This window comes from Gekko japonicus, unplaced genomic scaffold (genome assembly GCF_001447785.1).
Source record: "Gekko japonicus isolate JY-2015 unplaced genomic scaffold, Gekko_japonicus_V1.1 scaffold367, whole genome shotgun sequence".
Lineage (NCBI taxonomy): Eukaryota > Metazoa > Chordata > Lepidosauria > Squamata > Gekkonidae > Gekko > Gekko japonicus.
In genome coordinates, this window is record NW_015163617.1 from 123,574 (window position 1) to 137,286 (window position 13,713).

A 13,713-nucleotide genomic window follows, 5' to 3' on the forward strand; every position below is an offset into this window, starting at 1 on the left:
CCTTGTTGGTCTCTAATGTGTCAAAGAAGACGGGGACGGCAAAGGATGAGGTGGTTAGACAGTGTCATAGATGCAACGAACATGAAATTGAGCAAACTTCAGAGGACGGCGGAAGACCGGAAGGCCTGGCGGGAGCTGGTCCATGGGGTCGCAGAGAGTCGGACTCGACTGTGCGACTGAACAACAACAGAAATGTGGATACCGAACTCAAATCTTGCTGCCCACCTGAAACTTACTCCCAAGTAAGAGTACCAAAACTGTACTCCAAGCTATGGGAGTAGCCCGCCCCCAAACCTCTCAAAGTCAGGTGGGACTGTGACAAAGATAAACATCAAGGGAACAAGAAGAAATAATGAACCAGCTCTGAAAGTTTAACACTATTAACGTACCAGAATACACCTCTATGGCTAATATTGTTTGTGCTGAATTATAGTTGAAACAGTTAATCTTATCCATCTTTAGAATGCGAAAGCTACAGGAAACTTTAAAATAGGCTATTTGTATCGTATTAGATCCCTGTTTAGCTATGTGTTTTAGTTAGCGTTTCCTTACCCCTTGCCCTGTGTAGTATATGTAGTGAAAATGCAATAAAAAGTATTAAAAAAACCAAACAACTGTACTCCAAGCTAATTTTGCTATAGAACGAGCATCTTTCTCCTCCCCTCAGCATCACAGACAAGGATGACAAGATCAAGACGGTGGAAGAACTCCTCGAGACGGGACTCATTGAGATGGCAAATAAGGAGGATGAGCTGAAGGTAACCTCTCAGAGTCACTTGCCCCTGGCTGGTGGGCGACATAGCCCTGGATCGCAGCATGCGTGAGTCGCGCCCCCGGATGCGCAGTAACTGCCGTGAGGATTTGGTGGCTGTCTGCAGTGGCATCTGATTAGTTGATTCGCCACTGTACATTAAATAGAGAGCCCCACGTGTGTTCGCAATGCTGTCAGCCTCTGTTTATTCATTTAGAGCCAGTCTGGTGTAGTGATTAAGTGCGCGGACTCTAATCTGGGAGAACCGGGTTTGATTCCCCACCAGTGTTCCCTCTAAGCTGAGTTAGCGTGAGCCAGCTCACAGTTTTTTAGCCTCCGGCTCACACATTTTGGACTTTGCTCAGGAAGGAGGGCTCCAGAGCACACTAATGTATGCAGTAACCAAATCGCTCGCTCACAACTTTGATGCCGGTAGCTCACCAAGTAGAATTTTTGCTCACAGGACTCCACAGCTAGCTTAGAGGGGGCATTGGAGACCACCAAGAAAGACTGGGGCTGCTACGCAGAGGCAGGCAATGGCAAGCAACTTCTGAATGTCTCTTGCCTTGAAAACCCTATGGGATCACTGTCACTGCTCAGGTGGGGGTGTCACCTGATACTGCCACCACTCTGGATTTAGGATCCCTTGAGAAGGCCTAGAGCACCCTCCCAAGACCTTCAGACCTCCCTTTTGGCCGAATAATAGGCATGAGGACCAGTACAACAAGGAAATGGTTTATTTTATAGGAGGTCAAACTAACAAGGTGCAGGAATAATAACGGTAAATGGGTGGAAAGATAAGAAATCAAATGCCCTAACGCATCTAAATATACTGTCCCTAGCTCACTATCTCAAGTGCCCTTAGACTACTCACCCTTCCCTCAGGTTTCTTCCCCACAGCAGCCTCTTTCTTCTGGCCCTGTTCCCTGGGATGAAGAACAGCTTTCCCTCTTGCACCAGTTCTTTTATTCCCCAGCCCTCTTCTTCCCTATTGGTCAAAGTCGGCGCAAAAACTTCCCAAAGCCTTCTGGGGTTTGTAGGCCCAGCCTCCCCTACTGCTAGCCAGGCTCCCTGGGCCTAGTAGGCCTCTGGTGGCACAGCCCAGATCATTACAGTCACCCTCAGTCAGTTGCGACTCGACGGCACTTTCCACCACCACTTCTAATGTGGACACACTCATTTTTTGTAGCTCATTATTACTGCTGAATGTCTTGTGCGCATTAGAACTTGGAGACAGCCCTACGGGGCTCAGATCAGCCAGGAATTTCATCTTGACCCTTCCGTCCATCTTCCAAGTTCAGAAGGCCAGGGTGTATGACGTGAGGCGTTCAGTGGTACCGAACGCATTTTCTCCGGGAACACAGCAAAGTATAACCTTCTTGCAAATTTTCCTGTATGGCGTGGACTATGCGTGTATTCTGGATCATCAACCATGAAAATGTTTTCTTCTTGAAAGGCACTAAGGAAGGAAAACTCATCCTTGAGAAACGAAGTGGCAAGTCTGCAGAGGGCGCAAACGGAACAGGTGAGCTTCTCTATTTCCGGACGGCCTTTGGATTGGTCCCTGCCGATTGTAAACTCCTGCTGTAGAAATCAGCGAACACCCTGGAGCGCTTTCACACACACTGAATAATGCACTTTCAGTTCACATTTAGTGCACTCTGCAACTGGATTTTACTGCGCGAGATGGCAAACTCCACTTGCAAACAATTGCTAAAGTGCGTTGAACGTCACATTTGTGTCACGGCCTCTGTAGGTCTGCCGCGTGCTGGATTCCGTTTGCTTTGTATGTGTGTTATTGTTTCAGTCTATTTAAAACTCTGGCTGATTTCGCACTAGAGCTGCCTCGATGTTGCGCCGCCATTTGCCCCGATAGTATTGGTCAATTTCACACCTGAAGCTGCGGGGCTGCATTTTGACTCGCGGCTTCGCCCGATTTCCCCCGCAGTTTCGTGATCCTGTTTTTTGAGGATCATGAAACTGTGGAGGAAATTGGGTGAAGCCGCAGATCAAATGCCCTTCTCTAATAAACATGAACACAGGAAGCTGCCTTATACTGAATCAGACCATTAGTCTATCAAGGTCAGTCTTTCCCATCACCTATGACCCTATCGTTTTAGCTGTAGGTGCCGGGGATTGAACCTGGGACCTTCTGCATGCCAGGCAGAGGCTCTACCACTGAGCCATGGTCCCCCTCCCTAGTAAATGTGAACACAGGAAGCTGCCTTATACTGAATCAGACCATTAGTCTATTAAGGTCAGTCTTTCCCATCACCTCCTGCCTGGCCCTTTCAACGGGAGATGCCGCGGATTGAACCTGGGACCTTCTGCATGCCAAGCAGGTGCTCTACCACTGAGCCACGGCCCCTCCCTAATAAACATGAACACAGGAAGCTGCCTTATACTGAATCAGACCATTAGTCTATCAAGGTCAGTCTTTCTCATCACCTTCTGCCTGGCCCTTTCAACTGGAGATGCCGGGGATTGAACCTAGGAACTTCTGCATGCCAAGCAGGTGCCTTACCACTGAGCCACAGCGCCTTTCCATACGCAAAGCTGCTGCGAGCTGGTTCCCTGGATCTTTTGTTCTGCTTCAGGAGGGACTGTGAAGGTGCACTCAGAGCTGTCGAGATTAAATAATTCAGGTTTTATGGCCCTCGCCTGGCAGTCATTTCCCTCTAACTGTAATCTCTTTTGCATCTTCTTTTCCCCAAGGGTTCCTTTGCATCATTAGTGGAAGAATTACAAAAAGTGTAAGTACCAGCCTGATCTTTCCTCTTCCGTTTTAACCTGCTTTCCACCCCTCCGCAAACCAGTTACAGCTGCAGTCAGATCTTCATTTACCTTTGAAGCCCGTGTGTGCTGTCTGTAGTTGGAGGACTGAAAGGTGGCCACTAGTTCTCATCAAGTTTTTAAACAGGCATGTGTAGCCACTCCCTCAGATGTCCCATTTAAGATGTGGCCGGTTAAAGCTATTTTATTCTTTAGTTTATTAAAAACATCTTTAGCCACCTTGCTTCCTGCCAGAGCTCAAGGGAGATTACAATATGGATAAAATGCATAATATTGGATACATAAGACCCAAAATTTAAATTCGCAATTTAGGATTGCTTAAGAACATAAGAAAGCCATGCTGGGTCAGGCCAGTGGCCCATCCAGTCCAACACTCTGTGTCACACAGTGGCCAAAAATACCAGGTGCCATCAGGAGGTCCACCAGTGGGGCCAGGACACTAGAAGCCCTCCCACTGTTGCCCCGCCCCCCAAGCACCAAGAAGACAGAGCATCACTTGCCCCAGACATAAGAACATAAGAGAAGCCATGTTGGATCAGACCAGTGGCCCACCCAGTCCAACACTCTGTCACACAGCGGCCAAAAATACCAGGTGCCATCAGGAGGTCCAGCAGTGGGTCCAGGGCTCCACAAGTCTTCCACTGTTGCCCCCCCCCCCAGCACCATGGCCCTCATGGGGTCCAACAGCGGGACCAGAACTCCAGAAGCCCTCCCACTGTGGCCCCCCAACCACCACCAATACAGAGCATCACTGGCCCCGGACATAAGAACATAAGAAAAGCCATGTTGGATCAGGCCAATGGCCCACCCAGTCCAACACTCTGTATCACACAGTGGCCAAAACTCAGGTACCCTCATGGAGTCCAACAGCGGGTCCAGAACTCCAGAAGCCCTCCCACTGTTTCCCCCCAAGCACCAAGAAGACAGAGCATCACTGCCCCCAGGCAGGGTATTTCATCTGTACCTTGTGGCTAATGGCCACTGATGGACCTCTGCTCCAGATGTTTATCCTCTTGGAGCCGTCTGTGCTTGTAGCTGCCACCACCCCCTCCTGTGGCAGTGAATCCCACGTGTTAATGACTCTTTGGGTGAAGAAGTGCTTCCTTTTATCTGTTCTAAATTTACTGCTCATTAATTTCGAGTGCCCAGGAGCTTGTATTGTGAGAAAGAGAGAAAAGGACTTCTTTCTCTACCTTCTATGCATGTGTCACTCCTCAGCCGTTGTGTCTCCGAGCTAAAGACCCCTAACCTCTCTAACCTGTCTTCACAAGGAGAGTGTTCCATCCCCTCAATCGTTTTAGTTGTCGTTTTCTGCACGTTTTCCAATGCTACAATATCTTTTAAAAAATTCACAGTCCTAAATAAAACCATCTTTGACTACCTCCTGAAGATCGAAAGGGAGGGGGCCAGGTGCACCTCTCTGGGGAGGTTGTTCCGTAATCGTGGGGCCGGCACCGAAAGGGCCCTGTCTCGTGTTCCCACCAACCAATTCATGGGACACTCAGGAGGGCCTCTCCCTGTGATCTGAATTCCCAGACAGGAAAGTGTGGGAGAAGGTGCTTCTTTAGATAACCCCACTTCCAAGCCACGTGGGACGTTAAAGGTCGAAACCAGTGCCTTGAATTGGGCTCAGGGGTGGATCAGTAGCCAGCGTAATGGCTATGGTATCGAGGTCACATGGTCCTGATAGCTGGCCTTGGCCAGTATTCTAGCTGCAGCATTCTGCACTAGTTGCAGTTTTCGAACAGTCTTCAAGGGTAGCCCCAATGAGAAAACATTGCAGTAGTTCAGTCCAATACTCCCTCTAAGCTGTGGAGTCTTGTGAGCAACAATTCAACTTTGTGAGCTACTGGCATTAAAGCTGGGAGCCAGCGATTTGGCTACTGCATAAATCAATTTGCTCTGGAGCCATCCTTCCTGAGCTAAGGCAAAAATATGTGAGCCAGAGGTTAAAAAACTGTGAGCTAGCTCACACTGACTCAGCTTAGAGGGAACACTGGTTCAGTCTACAGGCATGATACTTGCCATGGTGGTTTGTACAGGTCACGGGCCCTCACCACTAAGGCAAAGTTGGAAACCTTGCTCTGATGTAAGCAGCTCCTCTGCAATGGAAGTGCCCTTTAGTCTGGAACTTCCTCCGTCCTAAGTAAGGTTAGATTAATTGATTATCGTATGGCATTGTGCGTGGAATAGCCAGGAGATCCCGGAAGAGATTGTCTGGCTGCCGAAGCTGTAGCTCTTTTCTGGCACCACTAGGTGACGAGCTGTGCTTACATTCTGGCTGAGAGTCACCCAGCTAGCTTCAAGTGGGGAAGTGGGGAACTGAACCCGGTTCTCCAGGTTAGAGTCCAGTCCACCGCTCTTAACCACTACATCAAACTGGCTCTCTAAGTAAGGTACCATCTAGCACCTCTTTGTTTCTAACATGTTCAAACAGCTGAGTTCCAGAAACATCGCAGATGAATGCACACAATCTCACCATGCTACATCTGACCCATCCCATGCCAGTGTTCCCTCTAAGCGGAGTCAGTGTGAGCCAGCTCACAGTTTTTTAGCCTCCGGCTCACACATTTCTGTCGTAGCTCAGGAAGGAGGGCTCCGGAGCAAACTAATTCATGCAGCAGCCAAATCGCTCGCTCACAGCTTTAATGCCCAGTCGCTCACAGAGTAGAATTTTTGCCCACAAGACTCAACGGCTTAGAGGGAACATCGATCCCATCTGTTGTATCCATTCATGGCCCTTTCTCCAGGGATAGCATACAGCGGTCTCCCCTCCTCCTCTTTATCCTCAACAGCCCTGCAGGGAAGGTCAGAAATTTGAATCTGGGCGTGCGCAGCCTTAGTCCACCCCTGTAGCTGCTGCACTGCCCCGTCAGTTCTCCCCTGGTGGTTCAGAAACAGGAAAGCACTGGGGGGGGGGGGGGGAGCACGACGCTGGGGGGGGGGGGGGTTCCCAACCTTTTTGAACCGCAGGCACCTTTGGAATTCTGGCACAGCATAGTGGGCAGAGTCCCAAAATGGCTGTCCCAGGAGGAGGAGCCAGCCACAAAACAATGGCCACACCTTAACTTCAGTCACACAGTGTACGTCCTTGTACTGTGGTGGCAGCTGCTACCAAAAAAATCTGCACAGCCAGGGGTCATTTCGTAGAAAAAGAGGTGCAGGAGCTCATTAGCATAACTCATTTGCATATGCCACACCCCTTGACATCACCGGAAGTGTGTTGGAAGGCAACACCCACCGCTCAGGCTCCACTGGACTGTTTTGGATTGCTTGCTATTGGGGGGGGGGACGTGCAGATCTGCCCTCACAGAGGAGGGAGAGCTTGGACCTGAATAAAACCTGGTCTTAAAGGTGCGACTGGACTGTTTTGGACCGGGGGGGGGGGCTCTGCAACTTACCTGGCTGCTTCTTGCTCTGACTGAGGGCTGCTGGGAGCAGAGGGCGGGGCTTGTTGCATGTGCCCGTCCCCTGGGCTCTTTACTGCTGGAGCTCCGCTCCTGTGTGCTCCTGCAGGAAATGATGCCTGTGCACAGCCAATTTAGACACCTTGCTGGGCAAAACCCCCACTGGCCCCACCCACTTTGTGAGCCAGTTTGGTGTAGTGGTTAGGAGCACGGACTCTAATCTGGGAGAACCAGGTTTCCCCCCCCCCACTCCTCCACATGCAGCTGCTGCCGTGACGTTGGGTCAGTTACAAACTCTTTCAGAGCTGTTCTCTCAAGGGCAGTTCTCGAGAGAGCTCTCTCAGCCCCAGCTCCCTCACAGGGTGTCTGTTGTGGGGAGGGGAAGGGAAAGGAGTCTGTCAGCCGCTCTGAGACTCCTTTGGGTAGTGAAGGGCAGGGTACAAATTTATCCTCTTCTTCTTTTTCTTCTTTCTAAAAACACTTGATGGGCACCAGAAAAAGTGTCTATGGATGCTATGGGGCTCGTGGGCACCACGTTGGAGACCCCTGCACTAGAGGGCGTGTCTGTCCCCAGACGAGCTCTTACCCCCTCGTGCTTCTTCTTCAACTTTCCCCCTCAGAATCAGCGAAAAGGATGGGAAGATCAAATCAGTGGAGGAGCTCCTGCAGGCCGAAGTCCTAAAAGTGACAACAAAGGAGAAGACGGTCCAGGTAGGCCTCCGGTTTCCCCGCGTGCTGCACACCCTCCTTCCGCGTGACATTAATGGGGCTTCTTGTGTGCGGTTGGCATTCTTGCGATATGTTTGCATCCATTTTGTTTTTCTCATTGGGGGGGGGCTTGTTGTCGTCTCCATTGTCCAACCTTGTCTGTTTTTGTCATTGAAAAAGGACTTGACACAGGAAGTAGAGGCTCTAAAAGAAGATGTAGGGAAGGCCCAGCTTGAGAAGGACGCTCAGGTAAAGCAGGCCAGCCGCCGGCGGGACGCTTGCAGGGGGCAACTGGGCTCGGCACCACCGTGGTATACTGGTTTGGTGTAGTGGTTAAGAGCAGTGGACTCCGATTTGGAGAACCGGGTTTGATTCCCCACGCCTCCTCCACATAAAGCCAGCTGGGTGACCTTGGGTCAATCACAGTTCCCTCAGAGCTCTCTCAGCCCCAGTGACCTCACAGGCAGTGTTCCCTCTAACCTGAGTTAGTGTGAGCCGGCTCACAGTTTTTTAGCCTCCGGCTCACACATTCTTATCTTAGCTCGGGAAGGGATGGCTCCAGACCAAACGAATTTACGCAGTAGCCAAATCGCTCACTCACAACTTTTAATGCCAGTAGCTCACAAAATGGAATTTTTGCTCACACGCCTCCACAGCTTAGAGGGAGCATTGCTCACAGGGTGCCTGTTGTGGGGAAGAGGACGGGAAGGCGATTGTAAGCTGCTCTGAGACTCCCTTGGGTAGTGAAGGACGGGGGTATAAATCCAACTCTCCTCCTCCCCCCTCTTCCTTCTCTTTCTTCTCCTTGTTCTTTGTCTTCTCCTTTCTCTCCTCCTTCTCCACCTTCTCCTTTTTTCCCTCCTCCTCCTCCTCCTCTGCTGATGAGAGGGCTCTTAACAGGAAAGACAGGACCATTTCCCCCTGCAGAGCAGATTTTGGGTTATACTCGTACCCAGTTCAGGGTAACAGCAGCACAAATTCTAATTTTAAAAACCCATCATGATTTGATCTTTCAGAGACTCAAAATGCATATTTGGGGGGGACCTGACCGAGGCTGTCAGGAGCTCTTGAATTTGGGAATGGCGAAACTTGAAATGGTGGTCCAGGCCTGGTCATGTGACACACGAGGTACTGTGAGTTTTCACTGCTGTGTGCCCTGAACTCGGAGAGATCCCTGTGGAACTCTGTGGAAGTTCTTCCCAAGTCAACACGCTCAAGATTGTTTCAGGTGGGCGGCTGTGTTGGTCTGCAGTAGACGCGCAAGATTTGAGTCCAGTAGCACCATAGAGACCACTACGATATCCAGGGGATAAGCATTTGAGAGTCATAGAATCATAGAGTTGGGAGGGGCCAAAGAGGCCATGTAGTCCAACGCTCTGCTCAGTGCCGGATCAGCCTAGAGCGTTCCTGACAAGTCTTCATCCAGCTACCGCTTGAAGACTGAACAACCGAGCTCATTAGCATAACTCATTAGCATAACATATTTGCATATGCCACACCCCCTGACGTCACCGGACGTGTGTCAGAAGGCAACACCCACTGCTCAGGCTCCACTGGACTGTTTTGGATTGCTAGCTGGGGGGAGGGGAACATGCAGATCTGCCCTCGCAGAGGAGGGAGAGCTTGTACCTGAATAAAGCTTGGTCTTAAAAGTGCCACTGGCCTGTTTTGGACCAGGGGGTCGGGGTGGGGGGTGTCTCTGCAACTTACCTGGCTGCTTCTTGCTCTGACTGAGGGCTGCTGGGAGCAGGGGGTGGGGCTTGTTGCATGTGCCCCGCCCCCTGGGCTCTTTACTGCCGGAGCTCCGCTCCTCTGCGCGCCTGCAGGAAATGACCCCTGCAGCCAGGTCAGTTCATAGAATCATAAGAGTTGGAAGGGACCTCCAGGGTAATCTGTTGTTGGCCTTTCCTACTTTCGGCGCGTTTGCTGTCAGATCCTAGATAATATCTATTTATTTGCATTATTTGTAGTCCACATTTCTAAACTGGGTCTCAAAGCGGATGACGCAGAGTGAGTCGGTCCCCTCAGGAAGGTGGGACATTCGGTAAAAAATGTTTCGTTCCCACCCTGCTGAGAAGGGCCCACCTGATTCCACCTTGTGGCCCACCAGATTTATAGTGCTGCTGCCAATCTTATCGTTTGTTGTTTTTATGGTTTTAGCGTGATTTTGTTGTAACGAGTCTTTGACTCGATTCGTCGTGATCCACTCAGAGCCCATTTTGGGAATAAAAATCACAGTGGTATAGTGTTCCCTCTAAGCTGAGTTAGTGTGAGCTAGCTCAGAGTTTTTTAGCCTCCGGCTCACCCGTTTTTGTCTTCGCTCAGGAAGGAGGGCTCCAGAGCAAACTGATTTATGCAGTAGCGAAATGGCTCGCTCACAACTTTAATGCCAGTAGCTCACAAACTAGAACTTTTGCTCACAAGACTCCACGGCTTAGAGGGAGCATTGGTATAGACCACAGTCTCTAATAAAAATCCCCCAAATAAATAAATATAGAATTAAAAGGTAAATAAAATAAATAGGGATTAGGGTTGTTGTTGTTCAGTCGCACAGTCGAGTCCGACTCTTCGCGACCCCATGGACCAGATCATGCCAGGCCCTCCTGTCTTCCGCCGTCCTCTGAAGTTGGCTCAATTTCATGTTCGTTAGGGTTGTAGAATCATAGAATCCAGGGTCATCTATTTCAACCCCCTGTACAATGCAGGATATTTACAAATACCCACACACACACCCAGTGACCCCTGCTGTATGCCCAAAAGGGGGGGGGGGCCTTCAGGATCCCTGGCCAAGCTGGCCTGGAGAACAATTCCTTCCTGACCCCACCGTGGCAGCCGGCATTTCCATGGTCGTGTAAGAAAGGGCCAGGAGAACTAAACACTGAGGCAACCCTTCCTGCCTTCCCTTCTCGTGATCTGCCTGAGTTCACAGCATCAGCATTGCTGTCAAATGGCCACTGTTTGAAAGCCCCCAAAGGAGGAGAGCTCGCCACCTCCCGAGGAAGCCAGTTCCACTGAACCAGCCAGAAGTCTAAAAACAGAACTGTAGCGAAGTATTAATATTAACAGACCACGTTAAATGATGCAAAATTCCATAGCCGGGATCCTAGTTTCAGCAAGCTATCCATAGTGGTACAGACCACAGTCTCTAATAATTTTTCCAAGTACCTTTGTGGAACGTTTAGCGCCGTGCGAATCTATCGCCTCTGTAGAAAAGCCCTCTCAAATAATTCAGTTTTGCACAATTTGCCGAAAGCCAGGAGAGGGGGGAGCCTGCCTGACCTCCACGGGCAGGCCGTTCCGCAAGTTGGGGGGGGCCACCACGGAGAAGGCCCCCTGCCCATGAACTTTTCCCGCTCCCCTCCCAAGTCCCCAGAGATGAGTGGCAAAATGGGACCATTTGCAGAAGGACCAGACTGGTGTTCTTAGCTCTTCGTTCTGGCATTGCAATCTGGGAGATCTCAATATGCTGTATTTTCTGACTGCACCAGCCATTGATTTGGAGTAAAATCCAGGGGAGGAGAAGAAAATTAAAATTGATCTGCTCTCTTCCCTTCTTCTAACTCCAACCAGAACGTTGTTCGGTACGCTGAGCCGATCCTGATGCTAGCCCAGTCAGTTCCGTTAGTTCTGTCAGTAAATGGCTCGTTGGCTTGCGGCCTTTAGCCTTAACTGTGGGTGTCGCCAATCAGTATTTACCTCACGCATCTGTCCCATCTGACAATCCATTATATGCTTTTCTCCCCCCTCAGATATCAGTTGCACAAGAAGTCAAAGATCTTCAGGATCTGTAAGTATTGCAGCTGGTAGAAATTGTACCTAACTCAGAGCTATTGTGTATAAGATGAAGTTTGCTTCTGACACTGAGGGTCGAAGAAGATGAGGGCTGAAGAACACGATGTGGGAGCCAGTTTGGTGTAGTGGTTAAATGCGCGGACTCTAATCTGGGAGACCCGGGTTTGATTCCCCACTCTGCCACTTGCACCTGGCTGGAGGACCTTGGGCAAGCCGTAGTTCTGATCAGAGCTGTTCTTGAAAAAAGAGCAGTTTCTGTCAAGAGCTCTCTCAGTCCCACCTACCTCACAGGGTGGCTTTTGTGGGGAGGGGAAGGGAAAGGAGTTTGTAAGCCGCTCTCAGACTCCTTCGGGTAGTGAAGGGCGGAGTATAAATCCAATCTTTTCTTCTTCTGGATGACCTTGGGCAAGCCGTAGTTCTGATCAGAGCTGTTCTTGAAAAAAGAGCAGTTTCTGTCAAGAGCTCTCTCAGTCCCACCTACCTCACAGGGTGGCTTTTGTGGGGAGGGGAAGGGAAAGGAGTTTGTAAGCCGCTCTCAGACTCCTTCGGGTAGTGAAGGGCGGAGTATAAATCCAATCTTTTCTTCTTCTGGATGACCTTGGGCAAGCCGTAGTTCTGATCAGAGCTGTTCTTGAAAAAAGAGCAGTTTCTGTCAAGAGCTCTCTCAGTCCCACCTACCTCACAGGGTGGCTTTTGTGGGGAGGGGAAGGGAAAGGAGTTTGTAAGCCGCTCTCAGACTCCTTCGGGTAGTGAAGGGCGGAGTATAAATCCAATCTCTCCTCTTCTTCTTCTTCTGGGATAGTCAGGGTTAGGGTCTCCTTTAAAAAAAACCCTTCAAAGCAGTCATAGAGTTCGACCTCCCTCAGCTCCCTTTGCCTTACCTAGCAAGTTTCCCACTTCCCTTGTGGGGCCAACCGGTGCTTCAGGGTGGAGGGTTTGGATTGGGGAAGATGCACTAGATCAGGGGTCCCCGGCCTTTTTTGAGCCTGTGGGCAACCTTTGGAATTCCGCCACCGCATAGCAAACCCTGGACTTCCTCGGTGGTCTCCCATCCAAATACCAACCAGGGCCGACCCTGCTTAGCTTCCAAGATCTGATGAGATCGGACCAGCCTGGGCCATCCGGGTCGGGGTATTGTGTTTCCATTATGGTCTTGGGTCAACCATTTTGATGGGCAATGTTTATCCCCAGCTAGAAAGTTTTATGCAAGGTATAAGCTTTTGTGTGCATGCACACTTCTTGTGAAGAAGTGTGCATGCACGTGAGAGCCTATACTTTGAATAAAACTTTGTCGGTCTTGAAGATGCCGCCGGACTCAAACTTTGTTCTGCTGCTTCAGACCAACACGGCTGCCCCACCTGAATATATCCTCAGCGCCTTGGTGTTTAGTCCTGCCGGCCACATGACCACGGAAACGTCTTCGGACAGCGCCGACTCTTCGGCTTGGAAACGGAGATGAGCACCGCAACCCTAGAGTCGGATTCAACTGGCTTTCGAGCAAGGGAAACCTTTACCTTTAGGACATTTTACTATGTAGAACTGTTCCTTTTTTTATATAGCGTGGTTGTGTTGTTAGTTTATGGATATTGGGCATTTATAAGTATTTGTTGTTTTTTTGTTTACTCTAAAAAGAGAGTATTTTTTAAAAAAACAAGAGCCCAATAATTGGCAGTATTTTAAATTGCTTTTGCCGTGTCCCAGTGTTCCCTCTAAGCTGAGTTAGTGTGAGCCGGCTCGCAATTTTTGAGCCTCCAGCTCACACATTTTTGTCTCAGCTCAGGAAGGAGGGCTCCAGAGCAAACTAACTTATGCGGCAGCCAAGTTGGTCCCCACAACATTCTGTCTGGTGTTGTGGCCAGTGCTCACCTCTAAGCTGTGGAGTGCTGTGAGCAAAAACGTCTACTTTGTGAGCTACCAGCATCAAAGTTCTGAGCGAGCAATTTGACTAACTGCACCAATTAGTTTGCTCTGGAGCCGTCCCTTCCCGAGCCAAGACAAAAATGCGTGAGCCAGAGGCTAAAAAAACTGTGAGCTAGCTCACACTAACTCGGCTTAGAGGGAACACTGGTTGTGGCTGCCCTTTTTAACTGTCACCTACTATCAATATCCTGCTTTGAAGAAGAAGAGATTGGCTTTGGTTACGGCGAAATCGTGCAAGGATCAGTGGAAGATGCTAGGATGTCCTACACTACTCCGTATCTCAGAAGAAGAATGATTTAACAGACTAATAAGCCTTCTCTGCCCCCCCGCCCCCCATTTCCA

At 49.9% G+C, this 13,713-nt stretch overlaps 1 protein-coding gene across 1 annotated transcript in view; it reads left to right on the forward strand.

Moving 5' to 3' along the window:
* Nucleotides 1–13,713, forward strand: part of KTN1 (kinectin 1) — a 128,991-nt gene that overhangs the window by 58,398 nt on the left and 56,880 nt on the right. Inside the window, exons 19-24 of the mRNA XM_015407425.1 lie at nt 668–758; nt 2,208–2,276; nt 3,467–3,504; nt 7,572–7,662; nt 7,840–7,908; nt 11,409–11,446. Coding sequence (XP_015262911.1) covers nt 668–758; nt 2,208–2,276; nt 3,467–3,504; nt 7,572–7,662; nt 7,840–7,908; nt 11,409–11,446 — 396 coding nt within the window. The remainder of the gene's footprint in view (nt 1–667; nt 759–2,207; nt 2,277–3,466; nt 3,505–7,571; nt 7,663–7,839; nt 7,909–11,408; nt 11,447–13,713) is intronic.